Raw genomic sequence first — 25,435 nt, 5'->3', positions numbered from 1 at the left:
TATTAACTTTCATTAATGGAAATTCAGTAAAAAACCTTACAGATAAAACCTCATAGAATTGATCAACCTTAGAATTCACAATCTGATTGATCAGCCTTATAGAAGTGACTTTTTTTAAGTTAGTCTTTAATTTATGTAAATAAGCATTCCAGAATGAAAACTTTGATGATTTTGGGCACCCATACCTATATCATATATGGATTGAGTCTTATTTTTTTCTTAATAGTTATTTCAGATTATGCAAATTTTTAAGTTTCCTTTTTTATCCTTCAGCAAGCATGTATAGTACTCTGTTCAAGGCAGTAGGAAAGGTACAATGCATTGAACCAGAGACTGGATTATTGGGCTTGAATCCCAAGGAAGATATTGATAAGAAAGAAAATCTCCTATATACTTCAATTTAGTAACACTTTTATGATAGGTAAGAATTGGAAAAAAAATAGATGCCAATTAATTGTGGAATGGCAAAACAAATTCTAATACATGAATGTAATGGAATACTACTGTGCTACAAGAAAATATGTGTTATGAACATAAAGAAGCATGGAAAGATCTCTTTGAACTGATGAAGTAAAGGAAGCAGAACCAAGAAAACAATATACATTGTAACTGCAACAATTTATTTGGAAAGAACCATTACACACTAAAAATTCTGAAAGTAGATGTAACAAAAGGATAAAGATCAAGTGAGGCTAAAATGACATGATTTTCATAGACGTGAAGGTCTACAGGTTTTGTACATGTTTTAGTACTCTCTAAATATATTGATCAGTTGGGCTGACTAAAAATACTACTTTTATATGGGATCGCTCTCAGGGAGAGAGAAGGATTCAGGGGTGTCATGGTGACATAAAAAAACAGAAAACATTGATAAATTTTAAAAAATAAATAAAATAGTCTCTGGCATTTAAAACTCCTCACAATCTGATTCCAACTTATCTTTCTAAATAAAGTATACATGAATACCTCCTCTCAATTCCAGACAACTTGGTCTACTCATGCCTATTGCACAATATTTTATCTCAACTAATGGGAATATATTTTACATAATTGCACATATATAATGTATATCAAATTTCCTACTGTCTTACTGAGGGAGAATAGGGAGGGATGGAGAGAATTTGGAACTCAATTATTTTTTTTAAATAAGCACTAAAAAATTACCTTTATACGTAATTAGGAAAAATACTATCAAAAATAAAAAAAAAAACAATTTCATCTCACCCTACCTCTTTTTGTCTTTGGGCATGTTGTCCTCCATGTCTGGATTATTTTTTCTCCCCACGCCCTCTTTTGGGAACCCTTAGTTCCATAAGACTCAACTCATGAAAAGCCTTTCTTCTTTCCAGGTGATCAGTGTTCTCTTGAAACTACTTTGTACTTACCTTGTATGTATTTTGTATTTACTTGTAGATATATGCTCCCTCTGCCTAAGGTACAATATAAAATTCTTGAAGACAAGTATTGTTTTATTTTCATCTTTATGTTTCTGGCACTTTGTATGTTTTTTAGGTTATAACAGATGCTTTATAAGTGCTTATTAAATAGGATTCAGCATAGGGCTTAAAGTCAGGAAAAACAGGATTCAAGTCATACCTCTGACACAAACTCTCTTAAGTGATCTCTTTTAGTAGAGGAATTTCTCACACTGGGACTCCACATCAATAAAATCATGAAGTCATTACTTATTCATTAACTTTGGCTGAAACACCTTGCAAATAGAGAGCCTAATCTCATGAATAATTTCCTCAGTAGGATAAAATAGGTGAATTCATCCTTTCAAATGCCATTTCAGGGCTTGCAAATGTTGAGTATGTGAACAGTGGCCTTCTAACCTAGAAAGGTGAACTCTCCTCACCTAGATGAGCTGTGTGCCTTCATAAATTTGATTCTTTACAGTGGTTTACAATAATTCTGAGGTCAATTAACTTGTGGTCATCTGACCTACATATCTCTGAGATAAGGAATTAAAAAAAAACATTCCTACTACACTATCGAAATCTCAGAAGGGTAGAAGGGAGGGGGACAGAATTGATGCAGAAAGATTAAATGCGTTTCCAAAAATCACACAAATCACAGGCTTTCTGGGAATGTAATTTAAGGTTCTGTCTCCCCCTTTCCTACATGTCTTTGAGCATTAAAGATGGAGTAAATCAAGTTCAAATAGGCTGGGTTAACAGTACTGACAGAACATGAACTCTGATTTTCTCTGCCTTTATGTTTCAATCTCCCAATGATATCAAAAGCTAAGTTTTTTGTTTGTTTCGTAGGTTTCATTTTTGTTAACAAGTCTACATATTGCCACTTAACTTAGAGAAGTGGGATATGATGTTTGTTATTTATTAGACTGACGTTTTTTGTCAGTTTCTGTCACTATAAGCAGACCAATTTAATATGTGTTCATTTACATGTTGTGTTTTAATAGTGTTGATTAAATTAAGAAGAGATAATGGAAAAATCAGATGGCAAGATCATTTATTGGTACCTTTGTTTGTTTTCTACAGTCACAATATGGAGCTTCAGTCTCTCCCAAACCTGAGCTTCCTCTTTTTTATACTCCCATTGATCTGGTGGATATTAGTGTAGAAATGGCTGGATTGAAGTTTCCGAATCCTTTTGGTCTTGCTAGTGCACCTCCAGCTACCAGTGCATCAATGATCAGACGAGCTTTTGAAGCAGGATGGGGCTTTGCTGTGACCAAAACTTTTTCTCTTGATAAGGTAAGAAAATATTTTTGAAGTTGTGTTAAAATGACTTGCCAGCCAGTCATGCCTTTTTAATCATGATATAGACAGCATAATGGATGGACTACTATTTGTCTTCCCAAGTGAATTATGGTGCTTGTAGGATGTTTGAAGATCATCATCCCTTCTAATGCGTAGGCCCATCCTTTAATTTGGGACAGTGGCCATTATTCAGAAGTGGGAGGAGAATGTGAATTAGATTAATCACCTAAACTAAAAATATTTTAAAAAGTAAATTCCCAATTGATTGGCATGGAGTCAAGTAGATTTCATTTCACTGCTTTGGTTCATACTGTTCTCCTTCAACATGTGAATTCAATTCAATTCAACTCAGCAACCATTTATCAGGCTCCACATATGTACCAGAAATGTTTGCTAAACAGTGGGCATACCAGAGAGAAATAATATGGTTCCAGTCCTGAAGCAGTTTATATCCTATTGGATGAGGGATGCATATTAGGATTTGGCATTAAAAAGGGCAGGAGCATTAATGGGTATGCCATTTCTGATAGAATTTCATTCCAGAAAAAAAAAAAAGAAAAAGAAAAATTCATCTGCGAAAGTCATGAATGCTGTCTCTGAGGAAGAAGATATCTGTTGGTGTTCTGTGTCCTTTATTGTCATTAGACCTCTACATTAAGAAGATGTACTGAAAGGACCAAATAACATCATAAAAGATGTTCTATGCCATAATACATAAAACCCTGAGATTTAATTATGCCTCAGCAAAAATTTTGGTGGTTGTTGTTCTGTCATTTCAGTTATGCCTAACTTTTCATGACCACGCTTGGGTTTTCTTGGCAAAGATATTGGAGTAGTTTGTGGTTTTTATTTTTTTCTGTAGCTCATTTTATAGATGAGGAACTGAGGCAAACAGTGTTAAGTGACTTGCCCAGGGAAACACAGCTAGTAAGTATCAGAGGTCAGATTTGAACTCGGGAAGATTGGTCTTCCTGACTCTGGTCCTGGTGCTCTATTCGTTATGTCACCTAGCTGCCCCAACGTTGGGCAAGTTGCTTGATTAACAGCCTCAATTTCCTGACCTTTAAAATAGGGATAACAATATTACCTAAATCACAGGACTGTGGCGAAGATAAGGCCTAATACATGTAAGGGACTTTGCAAACTTGAAGTGTTCTCTGAATGTTTAAAATAATTACTGTAATTACTGCTACTATTACTATTATCTTCACTTTTGCTCTTAGATGACCATTACACTGTACTTAGAGGTGGTGATGAGCTGTAGAAAAGCAGTAGTCTGGGAGAATATAGAGCTGTTTGAAGCTGTCTTGTATCTGGCCTCAAATTGTTGTGTGACCTTGGACGTAAAGGGAATAAGCATTTTTTCAAATGTGTACTATATGCCAGTTGCTGTGCTAAACACTTTACAAATATGTGATTTAATCCTCACCACAACCCTGTGAGCTAGGTGCTATTATTATCCCCAATTTACAGTTGAGGAAACTGAGATAGAAGTTAAGTGATTTGTACATGGCTAGGAAGTTTCTAAGGCTGGATTTGAACTCAGGTATTCCTGACACCAAGTCTAGCACTCCATTCACTATACCCACCTAGCTGTTTTTTGGGAAGGTCATATTTATCTGTTTCCTCATCTCTAAAATGGACTAAGTGAAGGGATCTTAACCTCTGATCCATAAACTTTTTTTCTTGTTTTGATAATTGCATTTCACTATAATTGATTTCTTTTATAAAGTTTCTTATTTTATTTTATCCATTTGAAAATATTGTTCTGAGAAGGGATCCAAAGGTTTCACCAGATCTTTCATAAATTCTCCCTTTTTTCCTTTGATACTGCAACTACTCTGGTGCAGACCCTGTTTGCCCTGCTCCTAGAATGTTGCGTACTGGTGGATCTCCCTGCCTTAAGTCTCTCCCCACACCATTCTACCTTCTAATCAGCCTCTAAAGTGATTTTCTTAAAGGTCAGGTTCCAATCATGGAACCCTCCCTACCCTACACCTCAACCACCCAACCCCCCACCTCCTCCTACCCATTCCAGTGTCTTCCCTGGGGCTTCCAATATACATGCTCTGTTTAGCATTCAAAGTCTATCATAACCTAGTCCCTCCCTACTTTTCCAGTCTGCTTAAATCTTACTCCCAATGAACACTCTCTCATCTAGCAATACTGGCCTTCAGAGTGTTCCATGAACACGACACTCCATTTCTCATCCCTGGACATTTTCTCTGGCTGACTTCCATGCCCAGCATATTCTCCCTCCTCAGTTCTGATTGTTGACTTTATTTCCATTATGCACCATGTAAAACCTCATTTTTTTTGTCTTCCTTAACCCCTCAATTCTAGTGTTTTCATTTTGTTATTTCCTATTTTATATACACACATATATGTGAGAATGCTGGATACACACACAAACAAATATATATATTTGTTTGAATGTTATGTCCCCCACTAGATTGTAAGTTCTTTGAGGGTGGGAATGGACTTTTGCCTCCTTTGGCATTCCCACTGCTTAGTATAGTTCCTTGTACATAGTAGGCATTTAATAAGTGTTTATTTATTGATAGACAACACCTGATGAAAAACTCCCACTACCACTGCAGATCAGCATCTGTTACACAATTTACAATCTTTGACACTTTCCTGGATAACTGAAAGTTGTATCCTGTCCAGGGGCACACATCCATTATGTGTCAGGACCAGGATGTGAACCTATATCTCTCTGAATCAGAGATTAGCTTTCTAATTATGCCATGCTGCCCTATATTCCAACAGTATAAGAGCATATTGAAGGAAATGAAATTTCCCACTAAGATAGAAAACGGTTATCTTCCTGAACAACTTCTTTCAGTTACAAAATGGTGAAGTTGACCCAAATTGACAGGGGAAGGCACAAACCCTGAAAGATAGATTTATATAGTTTCAGCTCTATGCAGTCTTCCAATGATCAACATGTTTTACACATGACATAGTTCCTTAACCTTGCATTTTATTTTTTTTTAATTTTAATTCAATTTTATTGATTTGCTCCCTTTCCTACCCCCCAGCCCACCCATTGAGAAGCCAAGAAATACAAAACTAATTACAAAAATGAAGTCATGCAAAACAAAGTTTTGCCTTTAAGATAAAGAAAAAGAAAGAGAGAAAATATGTTTCACTCTAAACTCTGAATCCATCAATTCTCCATCTAGAAGTGGCTAACATTTTTTTCATTGCGAATCCTTTGGAATTGTAGTGGATCATTGTTTTAGTCAGTGCTTCTAAATCTTTCACAGTCGGCTATATTTACAGTATTGATGTTACTGAGTTCATTGTTCTGCTGGTTTTGCTCATTCACTTTCACATAAGTCTTCCCAGGTTTGTCTGAAACCATTGCATTTGTAATTTCTTGCAACATAGTAGTATCCCAACACATTCATTCCTGCACTGATGAGCATCTCATCAGGTTCCAATTCTTTGTCACCACAAAAAGAGCTGATATAAATGTCTTGGTATTTATGGGTATTTATCCTTTTTCTTTGATCTCTTTGGGTTCAAGACCCAGTAGCAGTATTACTATGTAAGAGTTGTGGTTGTTGTTTAATTACTCAGTTGCATTCTGCTCTTTGAAACCCCATGAACGTATACTATCCTTGGGATTTTCTTGGCAAAGATACTAGAGTGGTTTGCTGTTTTCTTCTACAGTGAATTAAGTCAAGTGGAGGTTAAGTGACTTGTCCAGGGTCACATAGCTAGCAATTATCTGAGGTCACATTTGAACTCAGGTCTTCCTGACTCCAGGTCCAGCCTTCTATCCACTGAGTCACATAACTTCCTCCTACGTAAAGGATAGGTACAGTTTAATAGGTTTTTTTGTTGTTGTTGTTAAACCTGTATTTTTGTTTGCTTGTTTTGTTTTATCAGGTCATCTTTCCTTCTAGGAAGGAAGATAAACATTATAATTAAAGAAATCAGCATTAAATTATGCTCCTCCAATATAAAATTTTCCTTGCCTTAGATCAGTATTATTCTTAAATGTGACACAACTTTTTTCTTTATACTTTTGGTCTTATAGTGTCCCAAATAAGAGATTTCCAAGGATATCCCAGATAGGCCATTAAGGGTTATATAGATTTTTTTTAAATAGCGTCTTGGATTCAACAGAAAATATATTATTTTTGGTGGGGATGGGAGGCTTAAAATGCAAAGTATTATATGTAAAGTATTGCATACAAAGGACTTAATTCATAATGCCTGTCATGTAACTGTTAAAACTCAAATTTAGCAGATACACCAATGTATAATTATTAAAAAAAAAAAAAAAGAAACGGGGCGGCCAGGTGGCTCAGCGAGTAAGAGCACTGGCTCCAGTGTCAGGATGACCTGGGGATCAAATCCAGCCTCAGATACTTAGCACCACACCCAGAAATAACTGGCCATGTAACCTTGAGCAAGTTACTTAACCCCAATTGCTTAAAAAAAAAATCTTTGGGAATAAGATGATTTTCTTTTGTTTACCTTAAATACGTACCACTAGTAGTTAGTAATAATTAATGTATTAAAATGTGTGAATTGAGTGACTTCAAGAAATGAAAATCACCACTTAGAGCAACATTTTCCCTAGGCAATCAAATCAGAGAGAACAAATATGCCCCATTAAACACATTCTCTCCTTTTCTCCCCTCTTCCTAGGATCAATAGGCAGCACTATAATGACTCAAACATTGAGGCTGTCTTATTCTGACAGCTTTGCAAAGATCCTAGGTGTAAAAGCAGTATAGAAATTACAGGGAAATCTAAAAAGACCTCAAAAAAGTATAGGTAATCAGTGCATGACAAACTCTATTTGAAATAGGCTATTTTTAATTCACAGACATTTATAGGGAGCTACTAAAAGATATCATCAGAGGAAGGAGAAATATTTTCATTGAACAAAGAAAGGTTAACATTGAATGGAACATCTGTAAGTCAGCTCCAGATTAACATAATCAATGTACGGTGGTAACAAGTGTATGCTGCTGTTATTTCTTTCTATACAATGTTTTAAAGAATAAAGTTGATCCAGCAATTGCATGAGGAATCTATGATTTGGGAGAATTAGCTCCTGGCCATAGATTTCATTATTCATTATTTTTAAAAATATAAATATTGCTACAGGGGTGCAAATGGAAAGATTGTAGCAGAAGTGTTTGCTTTGATTTTTGCCATTTCCTTTGCTTGTAAAAATTTAATTCTGATTAATCAGACACATCTGTCTTTACTCCGTTGGTGACATGCATTGATTTGTGATGCTGTCGCATTCAATAACCCAGAAGCAGTTGCCTTTATTAGGAGCAGCAGCAGAAATAAATGTGTAGGCTAACTTCTTTCTAACCCTCCAATTCTCTTTTAATCTCTCAATTCTGCTATCTGCATTGCTGGTTAAAAGGCAACGTTATGAAAAATGCAAATTGAATTTCAGCTCATAAAATGTAACACACAGAGGTTTTTAGGAAGTGACATTTGTCCACATTTGATAGTGAGCACAGTGATGTCTTTATGGAAAGAACAGTTTTAGCCCTCTGATAAAACAACTAAGTGATTTTTTTTTTTGGGGGGGGGGGTGAGCAGTGCTGGTAGTGGTGCATGTCACTGACTACTTATAGAAAGAGTTTTTTTAGATGGTTCTATATCGTAGCATCTGAACTAAAAAATGTGGTTATATTCTAATAATGTTCTCATTAATGATCAAGCCTGTTGTGAATTTCTAACTGTATGACATAATCACAGTGCTGATGTCGCTTCTTTCTTATTCATGACGTGTTGGAGTTCTCCCCTAAATATTACAAACATATAGCTTTCCACTGACTTTTACTGAAGATCTTTTTGCTATTGTTGTTTTATAGATATACATATTTGCATGACATTACAACATACTAATTTAAATTTGACTAGTTATAACTGAGGCTGCCAAGTCAAGAAGCTACTTAAGATATATTAAAATTCAACACCCTGACATTTAAAATTTGGGTGTTCTTAATATGACAAAGGTTATTCTATGGAGTTTTGTTATCATATGCAATATTAATATTTCACAATAGAGTTTTGATGAAGTACAATTTGCCTAGCTTGCATATGATAAAGAAATTAAATGCTTGCCAAGGGAGCTCTGTAAGAATTAGAGCCCTGCCTGAACATCTGCTTGAAATTTTATTATCCTGTCCTACTGACAGCGTTGCTCCCTCGTTGTTTTTCAAGATTGACAGCTGAATATTGCACTGATTTCTGCAGCAAATATGTTTAGGTGAACTTTGTTTCTTTCTTTTTTCTTTCTTTCCTTCTTTTTTGGAATCTGGAACATGCTTTTGATTTTCATCCTATTTTTTTTTATACTCTTGACATTTGTAGATTCCAGATTGAGGTCTAATACTCTGTAGCAATGATAGACCATTGACTTAGAGTGAAATGCCAGTTGATATCTCAGTAAACAGAAATATTATTATTCTTTATTGTGTGGTCTGTATAAAAGCTGTATGTGTTTTCTTTAGGGAGGCAAATGATCAGATTTTTAATGTCAAATATAAAAAGGACTGTGTTTGCCTTTGTGTTAAATAACATCAAAGATGACTTTTATTAACTGCACTTTGTAAAAAAAGTCTTTCAAAGGATTTCCTAAAATATCCAATTTACTGTGTTGTATAATGACTTTTAAATCTTTCAGAAGAATGCTATTATTTATAAAATAGAATATATGTTTTTTATGTGAATATTATTATCAGAGAGTTGACCCTTAAATTTTGATAAATATGAAAATAACAGACCTACCAGTCAAACAAAGTCGTGATAAGTTGTTGTATTCCTTTATTTAACTAGAAAATGGAAAGCATTTTTCATCACCTTAAATAGAAAATTCTATTGACCCAAGTTATAATTTTATGCATAAGAACATTGGGGACATTGATTGATTAGTTGATACATTCATTCTACATGTAAGATTCTGACTAGGGAATATATGTTTACCTGAGATTTGGTCTCTCCTTTCATGAATCTTATGATCTATTATATACCTTTACTTAAAACTGTGAGTATTCTCACAGCTAATTTAACTAGTCAAAAAGTCTTTTGCCATGACAAATTATACTTATGACATGAAAAAACAAATCATATTCCAAATAGCTATAGCTAATACATTTAATTTTTGACATTTTTCTATAGGACATTTTAAAACTATTTTGTAATTCATAAACTTAATTATTAACCCTTAACTGATTAAGATATACATACATACATACACACACACACACACACATATATATATATATATATATATATATAATATAGATATATCTGTGTGTGTGCGTGCATGCCTGTCTACATGGGTGTTTAAGGAAACCTATTTGTTCTTTACTAGGGCAGCCGAGGGTAGAGGAAAAGGGCAGTTGCCTGCATAGCTGCTCCCTTATTGAGGGCTTTATATACCAGATAATGGAGAGGATTTAAAAATGTTAGCTGAGGAATCAGAAGATCAATGCTGTAAAATTCATCTGACATCAGTTGGAGTATCAGGGGGAGAGGGAAGTGTTTAGAGGTAGGGAAATGAGTTAAGTAATTGCAGCAATCCCAACTATAGCCTATAACTGTTTAATCCATCCTCCACTCCATTGTTACACTGACATCTGTAAAGTACAGGTCTGACCCTGTTACTTCTTCCCCTCCTCCACTCCCCGCCCCCCCGCAATTAAACTTCAGTATCACCAAGATCAACTATAAAATCCTTTGTTTGGCATTTATGCTTCCTTCCATGCTCCCCTTCCCCCCTTTCCAATCTTTTTACACCTTCTTTACACCAGACACATCTCTGCCCCACATACTCTGAGATTCTGTGACACTGGCTTCCTTGATGTTCCTTTTACAGGAGACTTTATATCCCAGATAGTAGCATCTTCATTGGCTGTCCCCAATACCTAAAACTTTTCCCCTTCTCATTTGTTTCCTAACTTCCCTAGCTTCCTTCAAATCCTAGCTAAATTCCCACCTTCCATGGAAAGCCTTTTTAATTGTACTGCCTTCTTTGTTGATCATTTAAAATTTATCTTGTATATAGCTTATCAGGACATGGTTGTTTACAAATTGTGTGTATTACTATACCTGTGATTTCATTGATATGAGGACTACCTTGAAGGATTGCCTTCTGCCAGAGCATATTCAGAGATGTTCCACAAATTAGATGCTGTCTTATACATTTGCCTGGGGCAAGTCTAAATTGCCCAGGATTATAGTTAGGATGCCTCACAGACAGGACTTGAACCCAGGACTAGCTCTCTACTAAACTAGTTGAATTATGTAGATATTTAGGGGGTTAAAAGTTAAAATTTTCACAACAGCCTTGTGAGGTAATAATAATCATAATCATAAATGTTGGGGTCAATGAGCATTTACATAGTGTCTACTGTGTTCCAGGCACTGTTAAATTGTTTATAAATAACTCATTTGATCCTAACAAAATCCCTAGGTTTTTGTAGGTATGTAGGTGCTATTATTATCCCCATTTTACACTTGAGTTAACTGAGGCAGACAGGTTAAGGACCTTGCCCAAGATCATACAGGTAGGAAGAGTTTGAGCCTGGATTTCAGTTCAAGTCTTCCTGATTCTGGGCCCAACACTCTATTATTCATTGTTCAATCTAGCAGTGACAATATTATTATTCCTGTTTTACAAATGAGGACAGTTAAGCCTAAAGAAGTTAAGGGACTTGAAACCCAGAACTTTTAGCTCCAAGACAATTGTTTTTTTCTGATGGTTTATTTTTAATTGCACTGTCCAGAATTTTTAGAACACATAGGTTAATGCATTAGCTTTTTCTACATTTTGGGGAATGGCATAAGGAAAGCATCATAGAAACTATGGCCAATGAAATCTGGCCAAACCATATGTCACTGAAACTGCCAAGAATTTGATTTAAAATATCTTCTTTTGCAATTTAATTTATAGCCCGTTGTAGACTAATCCATTTTCCAATATTCTTAAGCAAGCATTTGACTTATCCATTTTAGACAGTGATTTCACACTCGCTAATTGGTAGCACAGATACAATGTGAATAAAATAGACTTTTTAAATAATGTAAATCACCATGTGAAAGTTTGATCTAACCTAACTGAAAGATTAACCAGACTGGTAATGGAAAATATTCTTTATTCAGGTCCTACTTTTAATGACTAGTGTCAAGGGTTAATAGAAAATTTGAAAGTTGTAGTTAAAATAAAACAATTTTAAAAGTTCATTCCTGCCTCCTGAAAAGCACATTTTTGTTTTCATCTGTCTCATCCTTTGTAAGATCCCAAATTCGACAGTGTAAATAATGACCCCTTCTATATTTGAGTAAAATAAGCTTATGTTTATGAAGATTTAAATTTAATGGTTTTCTTCATTGCTTTCTACTATATTTTTTTAACATTTTTACATAATGTTTTTAACATCATGTTCATTACAATTTGCACTAATGTCATATTGACTTGTTTAAGTGGATATTAGCAAATTCTTCATATAACTTCTTCATTTCATTAATTTCATTGATTTTTGGCAGTAGGCTTTGGTGTATAAGTTGCTGTTTATTATGAACTCTGAAAAGCAAGAAGTCTGTGTCCCATGAAATAGTACTTTATGTTGCCCTTAAGTTTGTGAAAAGACCAGTCACTTCTTTTGATTCTTGGAAGAGAACCTTGCATTTTGCCACAACCTTTTGTATCATCCAGTTTTATTTATACTGAAGATATGGTACAATCCTTGCAATGTGTCAAAGATTACACATTATGGGTTTTATCATTTAAACTCATATTTTAGACTGTCTATCAATAATGGGGTTATAAATACCCTTTGCTACCCCTAGATCATATTAACTAAAAAAAAAGGTAGAAGGGGACTCCAGAATCCTGAGTACCTTTAAAAAAATATGCCATTGGTTGGCATAGATGAGAGAAAGTCATATATGTATAACTGATGAGTGACTTTAAAAAAAACAAGCAAGAAAACAAAACTTGCACATATCAATTTCCTTTTCTATCTTTTCTTTTTTATTTTTGGAAGGGGGAAGGTAGGGCAGTTGGGGTTAAGTGACTTGCCCAAGGTCACACAACTAGAAAGTCCTAAGTGTCTGAGTCTGGATTTGAACTCAGGTCCTCCTGACTCCAGGGCTGGTGCTCTATTCACTTGGCCACCTAGCCACCCCTTTTCTATCTTTTCTACTTCACTCACTTTAATTGTAGTTGTTATTTTTTTTTTGCAGCTAGGTGGTGAAGTAGATAGATTGCTTGACATGGAGTTAGGAAGTCCTGAGTTCAAATCCAGCCTCAGATACTTCTTAGTGGTGTGACCCTGGATGAATCTTTTAACCTTTATCTGTCTCAGTTTCCTCAAGTGTAAAATGGGGATGATAACAGCACCTGCTTCCCAGGCCGGTTTAAGGATCAAATGAGATTATATTTGTAAAGAACATAGTACAGCACCTGGTACATAGTAGATACTTAATAAATGTTTATTCCTTCCTCCTCATCTTCTTCATTATGTTCTGCCTATTCATCATCCCCTGTTTATTGTTTTATTCCGACCTACCATAGAACATGGGTTTGTAGAATTAGGTGGCAGTGTAGAATTTATATAGTATGACTTCCTACCCATTTCTTGTAATTCAATTTCACATCAGTCTAAGAATTAACACAGTAATGATGTTCCCTCTGAGTCATAAATGCATCAACTTCAACTTAAAATGATTTCCTAAGTCATTTAAATAATAATAGTAATAATAACTACCTCATAGTCCAACCTGTAGTTCAGATCATAAGCAGGAGAGCAAAGTAAGGGAATTCTAGTCAGTATGATGTACACCTAGGACTCTGTGTGTCCTGAGACCACTATGGAAGAGTTGAAGACCTGACAGAAACCCTGAAATGCTGGCTAATTGGGCTCTGACAATTCCACTGTGGGTAGCATCCCAGGGAATATGATGAAACTGCTCTTATGAATTTAAGAAATAGGATGAAATAATGTTGAGGGCTAGCCCTATGCAAAACCAAAGTTATGATCAGTTTGATGCAGATGACAGTAAAGGAAGTGAGGTTCCCTTATCTTCTGGTCCCACAGGAAGGCACAGTAAAATAGAAAAAGTAAAAAATAGCAACACCCAATCTGCTGGAAATGCTTTAATACCAATGACATTAACAAGTAAAGCAAGCAAACCGTGGCTGCATATGGAATAGAGTGAAAAAATGAATAATTTCATTATTTTCCAATTCTGTTTTTTAATTAAACTAGCTAAGGGCTTTGTACTGATTTCTGCCAACACTACCCTCAGGAAGAAGTGATAGAACAATGTATGGCCGACTAGTGCTGGGCAATCATCTTTTTAAAAGTCATCTCTAAATCTAGATTAGACAAAATGAGAAGTAAAGTTGAGGAAATACTAAATTCTGAATAGGTAAAAGTTAAAGACAGTGAGATCATTTAAAACTTCAGTGACTGAAAGGTCAATATACTCTATCAAAAGGTGACAAAATCAATTTTAATATATCAAATAATTTTGAAAATAAAATGGGCATTCTTAGACTGAAATTCCCCATAGACTTTTCCTTCTCTCATTTTTTGGCAACATGAAATAATTAACAGATTATTATATTTAAACAAAACTATTCAAAAAAGTTGGCATATGCTATACATGCATCATAAAAAATGCCTTCTCCAATAGTATTTAACAGAAAATGTAAAAATATTTCAAGACTTGCTCACAGCCATATAAGTCGCAGCCATTGCCACATTGAGAACCATAGAAAGAAGGATGGGGATATCCATGAATATTCCTAAGGACAGGAAACAAACACCACTGTGGCAGAAGCAACCTGAAAGAGCTGCTAAAGATTTGGGGGTGAGTTTTTTAAAATTATTATCAATATCTGGCTAGTGAATGAGACAATGACGAATAAAAGGAAACAAAGAAACATGGATAGATATTCAGAATACAAAAGCAGATAGAAAATTCTGGATTCCCCCAAAGAACAATTGAAAGAAAAAAACTGAATATCAAATCAGTGAGAACAAAGTGAACAATTCATCATTAATTAAATACATTACTCCATAAGTTTAAGAAATAAAGGAAACAGAGGAGAATGAGCATGTGGAAAATTTCTGTTCTTCTTTATGTCCAGACAAGAAGTTCAAGCAAAGAATCCAACACAGTGAAGTTGGATCAGATGAGAAGACAAAAGTTTCTACCTGACATAATATAATACACACACACTCAGAAACACATACAGTATACTTATATGTAATATATGATATACATATCTATATAACATAACATTCAATTATACATATATAAAATAATGAAAAATCATTTTGTTAAGGGAGGTCACTGAAATTTGCTTCTCTGCAAAACTAGAAAGCAACAGTACTAAGTAAGATCTGTAATTATTTGCTCAAATGCTTCAGTGGCACATGAATTACTAGCAAGCTGCTTTATCGCCTTCTATTTAGAGGTAAACTGATTCTTCCTTTCTTAATAGAAGACATCAGACACCTGTTACCAAAAGATGATAATAACAATGTCCTCTCCAAATATAAACTAGCTTTATGTTTATAGTTTATGTACTCTATACAGAGCATTCACAAGCATCTATAAAGATACTGCGAAGATTTATCTCAAATAAATTAGGTAAAGACATAATAAAAAAAAAGGATAGACATTCAAATGGCTTTATTTTGAGTCTGTTGACTAATTTTCTTTAGGCCCTGAGCAATTGCCTATTGCATATTTTCAAGGATAGACTAAGATTTTTTTTAATATCCAAGATGTCCCTTTCTTAATTAAAAACCTAAGAAAGAATTAGAAAAGTATATCACTAAAAAAATATTAAAAGACCCTTTTAAATCAGAAAAAGATCAGGATAACATGATGCATTTTTTTCCTCTAATCTATTTCCCCTTCCAAGTAGTAATCATGGAATTTTAGCCTAAACCATTTTATATCTGTAGATTTATTTGTCATTTTACACAATGACCTATTTTTTCTTCTACAAATATTGTATTCCCGAAATGATCATTCAATCGTTCACATATGTATGTGTATACATACACATCAAAAAATATGTCCTATAGACATAAGATACTCTATTTTCCTATAGCTACCCAATAATTTAATATAGAGTCCTTTCATCATTTAAATACATTCCAGGTGATTACAAATAATATTGGGAATTTCACAACCTGCATCTTTCCTAAGGTCTGCTAAAGTCCGTCCCAAGTTTTCATTAAGCCACTTGACAAGCAACCAGGTTGATTCAGTATTTCCTCCAGTAGTGATCAATTCTGAAGAGATTCTAGAAGATGTAGGATGTATCAGTTCAAACATAGACTAGTTTAGAATTGTCCAGAACATCTTACTTTCACCAGTATCACATCCTTCCAACTTGAGGATTTCTAATACAAGGTGATATTAGTAATAATTAAAATAAGGTGCTTTATATAGCACTTGGAAGTTTACCAAGCACTTGAAATTATATATACAAATTATGTATATGTGTATGTGCATTTATATCTATAGCTATCATATATATCTGTGTATAATGGTGGAAAGAGAACTGTCCACAGAAGCAAAGGATCTGAGTTCAAATTATACTTTTGAAACCACTTATATAACTTGGATAATCACATAACCTCCTTTTGCCTCAGTTTACATATCTATAAGATGAAGAGACTGGATTTTAAAGTTCCCATCAGCTCTAAATATGTGATCTTGTGATCTCTTTTTATACTTACAACCACTATCTAAGGTAGGTATCATTATTATAACCATTTTATGGTTGAGAAACCACATCCCAAGAAGGCTAAATGACTTGTCCAGAATCAAATGGTAAGTCTCAGACAAGATTGAGACTCAGATATTAATGACTCCAAATTCAGCCCTTTATAAACTATATCACCTAGCTGCCTCAATGTGGCGCATACCTAGAAAACATCTATTAGGGAAACTATGAGCCTACTTTGGTCCTCTCTGGTCTTAGAAAAGATCCCTGGAACAATCCCAAGTTTTCCAATGTAAGGTTAGAATTCAGGATGTGCTTGGCAAATTGAAGGACAATCAAACCTCCAAAGTCGATGTAAACATGGAGATGATTCCCTAGTACATCTCTCCATTAGCATGAAAGTATGTCTCAATTGTTCACATTTTCCCATCATTCTTTAATTTTTATGCATTCAACATGTCTTAGGTATCTCCATAGAAAAGAAATGAGGGTAAAGTGAAAAAATGGAGTCTGATCAAGAATTCATAACTTTTGTTGTACCCTGGCCTGCTTGACCATCTGATGAAGCCTATGAACTCCTCAGCATAATATTTTAAATACAAAGAAATATGTAGCATTTCAAAGGAAACATTGCATTCAGTTACAAATATCAAAATATTTTAAGTTCATAGATGAAAAATTAAGAACCCCTGGTGGTAGGGATATATGAAACCTAAAAGAGGAAAGAAGGCTTAAAGAGGATGGGAGAATGAAGGGGGAAAAACAGGGACAAGTTTGGCTGATATTAACGTCATACTCACTATGGGGAAATGTAGTTTGCTGTTTATTAGAGTGTGCTATTTTAAAAGATTGGAAAATGAAGATTAATCATTTTGTTGTGTTGAAATCTCAAATTTCTGACTTATATTCCTTCCTTTTGTTAGATGTATTTGTGAGCCTTGAATAAGTTCACATTCTTTATTACTTTATTGTTTGAAGGAAAAAGGATAAAGCATCATTCCTCTTTAGAGCCACTGTCATCTAATTAATTAGCCATTGCCCATAAAATAGGAAAATAAAAAGTGTCTTTGAAAAAACCTGAAAATACTGTAAAGTAGTAAATATTATTTCGCATAACACAGAAGGACATAAAGGGAAACTTTCAAAGAGAATTTTCTCATGTTGCCATTAGTATTTGTTCATGTAAATATGCTCTGCAAATGAATACAATGTACAACTCTACTTTTCATTCCTGAATTTTTAGTCTCTTCATAGTTCACTCAAAGATTCAGAGAAAGTGCTCATGACCCTAGTCTTTTCTACTATCAGTGCATGGGGGATTTGTGTATATAACTGCTATTAAGGTTAATGGGATTTAATCGGGTAAGTCTCTTACACACAGATCAGAAAATTTACTCAAATTACTTATAGGCATAGCTAATCATGAGACATTATTCACAGCCAATGTAATAGAAAGAGTTCCATGTAAGCATTAAGAAATGAAATATATTCAGAGCCTGACTCTCTATCTGAGGCTTGAAAAAGTTAGTTTCTGGGTCAGCAGCTGTCCTCCAAATGTAATAGAAAGAAAAAAGAAGGGAATGCAAGGTAAGACAGAGAGAGAGAGAGAGAGAGAGAGAGAGAGAGAAGAAGAAGAAGAAGAAGAAGAAGAAGAAGAAGAAGAAGAAGAAGAAGAAGAAGAAGAAGAAGAAGAAAGGAAGAAGAGAAAGGAAGGAAAGAAGGAAGGAAGGGAGGGAGGGAGAGAGGGAGGAAGGAAGGAAAGAAGGAAGGAAGGAAGGAAGGAAGGAAGGAAGGAAGGAAGGAAGGAAGGAAAGAAGGAAGGAAGGAAGGAAGGAAATCAGGAAATCAAGTTGGTAAACAGTTAGGTAATTGGACAGGCTACCTATTGATTTTTCCTTTTGTTATGTAATATTATTCACTCCTCTAGGCCCAGACCCATGTCGTACAGGGTTTGGAGGATGCTAGAAACATGGCAGGGGTGGTGTACTGGAATGTGCAGAGAAGGGAAGGCTGTCACAGCAGTCAATAAGATCTGAGAGGTGTTGACTAATTGCCTGCTAATTACACAGTAAATTGTCTAATTAAGCTGATGGTTAATTAGAGTACGCTTGCACAGCAGTCTTGTGGAATTTGTGTCTGATGTCTGGGAAGCAGCTTGCGTAATTGGCAAACTGGTCAGGACTGGCAGAGAACAGGATTGGAAGCCTTGCTTATTGCCAATGGATAACAGAACAAGGAGTGAATGGAAACAAAAGAGTTGTCATTGTATACCAAAGGTTTGGTTAGACTTCTCTTCCTTTATTTGATGCAAGCAATTGAGTAATCCACCAAAACCTAAATTATATCACTAACATTAGGCTAAATATATACTCTGATACATTATTTTTCTAAATATAAAATCCAGTAGATGATTATATATGTTCCTCTTATAACAGGTATTTTGTAATTCCTTTTTTTAAGATATATCACTACCTGTTTGCATATGAAAGATCACACTTGTGTCTTTTAATCTAATAAGAATCTAGCAAACTGAACTTCAGCATAACTGAAAACTATTACAACTAAGAAGTTTAAGATTGTAAGTTAATTTTTAAATTGTGGCTATAGTTCCACTAATATGAACAAAAGTGAATAGGGACTGAAGCTTTGACTTCATTTGATATGAGAAAATCTCACGTGAAGAAACTTCCTCTACCAAAGCGGGTCAGTAATGTCAGTAAACTTCCTCCTTCGCAACTCATAGTCTTAGAGACTTGCCTAGAGACTGGAGAGTGTAAGTGACTTGCCCAGAGTCACACAGCAAATAATATGCCAAAGGCGAGACTTGAGCCCAGATCTTCCTAGCTTCTAGACCTTATCATTGTCAACTATACCATCCTGCCTTGCTAAACTATTAAATAACAAATATATACAAAAATGTGTGTATGCACGTATATGTATGTGTGTATATATAAATGTATGCATTATATACACATATAAAATTTTAGAAAATAAATTTCAGAGTTAATCAGCAAGTTGGAGAACTAAAGATCATCTTCACACCTTATCACCCTCAAAACTCTCCAAAACAAGAATTATGCTCAAAGGGTAAAGTGATTATAATCTTTTTTTTACAGCCCAAGACACAAAGGACCCTGATAAAGTAACCATCTGATGAATTGAAAGCAGAGAAGTCTAATATTTCATCTTAAATGTGCTCACTCTAAACCTGTTCCCCCACTAGCTTCCATACTCTTTTCAGGGACACACAGCCCAGTACACAATTTGTGCTCTGGGATATACTCAGAAAGTTTTGTGCTGTTGCTGCATCCTCTGCTGGAAAACTCTGTGTTTGCCTGCAGCCCACTATTTTGTGGCAACAAACAAAAAACCTTACCTCTTTGTGGAAGAGGATAAGTCTTAAGAAAGTGGCAGCATGCTCTATTTAGGATGATAACATGTGGTCTCACTCCGCCAGAGAACTGAAGAACAGAGGAAATGGTCACAATACACTAACATGTGCATAGAGTTGCAGTGGGCCTGAATGCAAGGTAATTATCATCCAGCTAGGGTCAATTTGGACCTCCCATAAGTCACTTGGGAAAACAATTGGGCTGGTAAAAACAACTCACCAATGAAGGAGAAGGCTGCGTTTTGAGAACCAGTCCTTTGAAATCTTTTATTAAAGGGGAAGGAATTTTGACTTGAAATATCTGATGAGACAAAGGACTCCATGGAATCCCAAGGAAACAGAATTGCAGCGAGATGTTTCCAAATAGTTCAAGAGAAAAAGAAAAAAAAATGTCACAGAATTTGTGTCTTGAAGAGTAGAAGTAATTGGAAGAATAGGGGGAAACAATTTAATCTACAGTGGTGAGTCCTTGCAAAGAAACAAAAAGGGAAAACAACAGATTGGGAATACAGACACAATGAAGTAGAAGAAAATTTGGAAAAAGAGAAGCAAAATCCAGTAACTTTAAAAGAACATATGATCACTATAAAAACAAAAGATAATGATATCAAAGACAGTATGTAGAGAGACAGCTTAAGGACCATAACTCTCCCAGAAGAACACCAGAAATAAAAATAATAAAAATTATAACTGGACACCTTGATATGGGAAACAACACAGAAAAACTACCCACACCTTCTGAACTGAGAAAACAAAATGCCAATTGAAAGACTTTACAGACTGCCTACAAAGAAAAATACTATACTGCAAAGTTCAAGGCAAATTGTGTTAAATTTAACAATTCCAGCAAAAAACAACAAATTCTACAGGTATCCAGGAGAAAGACCCCATATATAAGAGAAAGGAAATTTGAATAGCACAAGGATATTCTTCAATTATGGGAGACTGAAGAAAGAATTTGAATAATGCAAAAAATGCATAAGATGTAATTTAAAATGATGGGCAAATATCTTAAACCTAATAACCTATGAAAAAAATATGGGCATTGAATAAAAATGAAGCTCTTAAAAAGAGTTCCAATAGCAAACAAAAACAAGAAAAAAATAACATCAAGGAAACTATTTGCTTTACAAAAACATTAGACAACAAAGACATAAGAAAAGTGAATAAATACAATTTCAAGAAAGAAAAATTACCCCATCTCCAGAAATTTTTACAAGCAAAAAAGACATAGGAAAGAAAAGACACGTATGGGATTAAAACAAAAATAACAAGAGAAGGCTTGTTAAGAAATTTCTTTGTAAAAGTACACAAGGAAAGATAAAAACAGAATTTAGTCCGTTGGTTGGATATTGTCCTTTGTTCTCAAAGAGGAAGAAAATGACATCATTATGCTTAGGGTAAAGTTTCATTATGTCCAACTGTGACTGAGGAGACCAATATAAGCTAGGAATGCTCTCCCACAGATCAGGCATAAATAGGCCATGTGAACATTTGGGGTAGATTCTCCAAATTTTCACATCCTGCATTTTCTTTGTGTTGTTTCAATTATGCTTTCTTTGCTCATAGAGCACAGCACCTTCTCTGATGTGGGCACACCATGCTGAGTCGTCCAGTGCCAGTGTCTCCCATGTCACACAATCCATTCCAAAGTCCTTAAGAGAGACCTTGACAGTGTCCTTGTATTGCATTGTCTGACCACCATATGGAGGCTTGCCCTGTGTGATATGTATATGTAGGTAGATAAACTGCAAAATGGGAGGATAAATCAAAGAAGAGAGGGGAGGTAGAAGATAAGAAGGCAATGTTCTGTGTACCACAATCACATCAATGATAAACAATGAAGGAAAACTCATGGAGGTGGAAAGTTCACAGGTGTGAAATATTGCACGTTTTCAGACTTTTTCAATATATTGATTGGTTGTGCAGATTTTTGTCATATGGGTTGGCTTTCTGGAAAGAGGAACAGGAGGAGAGTTGTGTTAATGATGGTGATGTAAGAAAAAGAAAATATCTCCCCAAATTTATAATTTGTTTAAATGAAAGAAAAATAGCTTTAGTGGTTTCTTAGGAAGAGCTATGAAAGAATGAGTAAGGTGGAAAAGGAAGAGATTAAAAAGGGGGGAGAAAAAAGGAAGTATTTCTATTCAGTGATGACTGCTCATAAAGAATATTCCTCTTGTTGAAGGAGATTTGTTCTCTCCAAATCTGGTTGAGGCCATAACTTTCTGGATTCATTTTGTATCTTGCCCCTCCATTCACCTGCCTGGTATGTGTTGTTTTCCTCACTAGAATATAAGCTCCATGAGGGCAGGGATTTTCTTTATTTTCCTTCTATTGGTATTCACAGCACTTAGCACAGTGCCCAGTACATTGTATGCGGGAGATATAAAATTTATACATTTTATGTTCTGTCATATAGCATCCTGACTCTAGAGAGTGTCAGAGTTCCTGGGGAATTCTGGTGTCTAGAAGAGTGGAAGAACCTACACCCAGAAATGAGACTTCATGACATGGGGAGGGGGGAAGAAAGATCATGGGGAGAGTGGCAGGTAAAAATATAACAAAAAGATCAAGGACATGGTAATCTTTCTACCCTGAGGTAGCACTTCTGTATTCTCTGTCTCTCAGTAGGATTGATGAATGGAATGGAGCAAGATATACAAAACAATCCCATAGAAATTATTCAAAAGTGATTACTAAAATAGGTACTTTACAAATTTCATTTCATAACAAAGATACTAAAAAAAATTAAACAATTATAAGACCTGGAATCAGAATAATTTTAAGTAGACAAAAAGATAAAAGAACAATATAAGGGAATATTTTCTTTTTAGAAAATGAAAACAATTAATAGAATTTAAGAGGAGAAAAAAAGGAGGGAATGTAATTAGTTACTTAACTAGGATGGAGAAAAAGATGGTACAGATAAAATATTAGATAAAAATATGAGAGAAAAAGGAATTGATAAGTTAAGTAAAACTCCAGAAGGTGGTCATAAAGAGGGGTGGGAATTGAATTGCCTTAGAGTAGATCAAATAAAAATAAGTGAAGAGATAAAGTTTTGTCTTTAAGGAAGAAAGAAAAAAATCCTTATTCTAGGAAAAAGCAATATTAGAGACAAGTGAGGGAAAATATAAACCTGACTTTCATAATTTAAGTGCAAATAAATTAAGCAATCCAATAAAATTGAAGAGTGTGACAGAATGGATGAAAGCAAAATCCTACAATCTGTTGCTTGCAAGGAATATACTTAAAAAGCAAAGACCTACACAGAATGAAAATGTAGAACTGGAAAAAATTTACTCTGCTACAAGGATTTCTAATCATGCTATTAGACAAGTAAAAGAAAAATCAAAATATAGAAAAAAGCAAGGAATCAGCATTTTGCAGAATGGAGAAATGGACAACAAACCCACATCAATATTCATTTTATATGTTCCAAATGCCTTAGCGTGAATTACAAGAATATATAGACTAACAAAATAACTGTAGGAGACTTAAAAATTCCTCTCTGTTTTCTATAAACCTATCTGACAGACAAATGAAAGAGAAAATATATAACTGAACAAACAAATTGCTGGCCAAACTGGAACTAAAAGATGTATGGCATCTTCTAAATGGAACTGCTAAAGAAAACACACATTTCTAAGTACCACATGGAAATTTTATAAAAATTGACCATGCAATACTCACAAAGATATTGAAAATAAAATTTTAAAAAGCAGAAATAGTAAACACATCTTTTATAGATACAATGCAATGAAGTCAGTAATAAATTCAAGGAGAACAGACATTAGATCCAAATGAAGATTTAACAATAAAAGTAAATGGTGACTGGGTCAGAAAAATCACAGAAACAGTGATTGTGAAGATAATGTTGAAAATATATATTGAAATTTCTAGGGTGAATCTTATGTAGTCCTCAGGTCGAAGTTTTATCCCTAAAATATACATTAACAAAATAGAAAAAAAGATTAGTGAACTTTTCATTTTTTTTTAAATTGTAAAGTCAGCAAATAAACTAATAAAAATAAGAATATAAAAGGATTATTTATTTATATAAATTTACTCTCTTTGTGCATTAAATATAATCATATGCAGCACCTACTTTGTACAGGGTATGGTGATATATATATATATATATATATATATATGTGTGTGTGTGTGTGTGTGTGTGTGTGTGTGTGTGTGTGTGTATATCCCTTATTCTCATGGGATAGAAAAGTGGAGGCAAAGAATAATGAGATTCTACACTTGTAATCACAGAGAATTGGTTTCAAGTCCTGCCTTTCTTGTTTTTACTAATAGTATGACTGAATAATTTCCTCAACCTCTCAGAGGTTCAACTTGGTCTTCTGTAAAATGGGAATGTAGTACTTGTAATAATTATTTTTTCAGGGTTATTAAGAGACTCTAGAATATATCAAATGATTTGTAAATTTTAAAACAATATTTAAATGGTAGTGGTAGTAGTAGCAGCAGCAACTGTAATTATTTCTGTCTGAACCTATAAGCACAACAATGTAGGGGACTTTTAGTGTGGACATTTCCTTCACTAATGCAGTTCAATAACTTGTTTGTACTTTATAATCCCAACCTGGAGCAGCCAGAAGTTCAGGAATTTCTTCATGGTCAGACAAGCAGTGTATGTATGTCACAGGCAAAACTTCAACCATGCTCTTCCTTACTCCCAGGTCAACCTGGCATCTACTACAATCAGCTTCTGTCATCATCGTTTAATCCATTATGTCTTGCTTTAAATAATGTCATTTGGTCTGTTTTGATTGCTTATTAAAAAACCATTTCATTCAGATGCTAGGTCTTTCAGTGTTAGAACTAAAGAACCTTAACTGATCTTTCCACAAGGAATATATTGACCATAAACAGAGATTTGTAATTTCACCATTTATCTTCATATATAATCAGTGGAAGAGCCTACTCTTTAAAGTGGAGTAGAATATATACAGATATATCCTTTTTGGAAGAGTGGAGTTGATTGTCAATGATAACCTCAATTACCATTATGCCACTGATCTGAAAATTTGGGGAAGTATTTGAAGACATACATAGTGAATAGTACATTAGGTTGCCATTGAAATAGAAGGGCCATCTGGTGCATACTGAAGACATTGATTGACTTACGCTTTTGTGATGATCAAAGATCTAGGAAATTTCAAATGTTCTAAGCCGAATAGTCAAATAAAAATGAGATGCTTCATTTAAATTACTCTATGCAAGCATCATAACTTCCAGTTGTGTTTGTCATCTAGGATAAATAAGAAATAGATGGAAACAGACAGACTCGGGGGAGAGATCACAGAGAAACATATATTCTAAATTCTAGGCATTACTTCATAGTATCAATATCAGAAATACATCAAGGAATAAGGAAAAATATTTATCTCAAACCTGAAGATTTGATTAATTTTTGTGACATGTGTGTTTAGATATATAGATATAGGTTTATACACACATATGTATGCATATATATATCACTGTAGATGTAAAAATAGATATGAAGTATAAAATATAAATGCAATTGATTTAAACAATGAAAAAAAATTCACA

General features: G+C 34.4%; 1 protein-coding gene across 1 annotated transcript in view; it reads left to right on the top strand.

Moving 5' to 3' along the window:
- Nucleotides 1–25,435, top strand: part of DPYD (dihydropyrimidine dehydrogenase) — a 1,126,518-nt gene that overhangs the window by 612,925 nt on the left and 488,158 nt on the right. Inside the window, exon 13 of the mRNA XM_069063397.1 lies at nt 2,505–2,720. Within this exon, the coding sequence (XP_068919498.1) occupies nt 2,505–2,720 (216 nt within the window). The remainder of the gene's footprint in view (nt 1–2,504; nt 2,721–25,435) is intronic.

The sequence above is a fragment of the Petaurus breviceps genome, unplaced genomic scaffold (genome assembly GCF_028583685.1).
Source record: "Petaurus breviceps papuanus isolate PSGF00001 unplaced genomic scaffold, PetGlider_PUasm1.0 90564, whole genome shotgun sequence".
In the NCBI taxonomy this organism is placed as follows: Eukaryota; Metazoa; Chordata; class Mammalia; order Diprotodontia; family Petauridae; genus Petaurus; species Petaurus breviceps.
The sequence above is the reverse complement of the archived record's forward strand: the minus strand, read 5'-3'. Positions and strand labels throughout refer to the sequence as shown.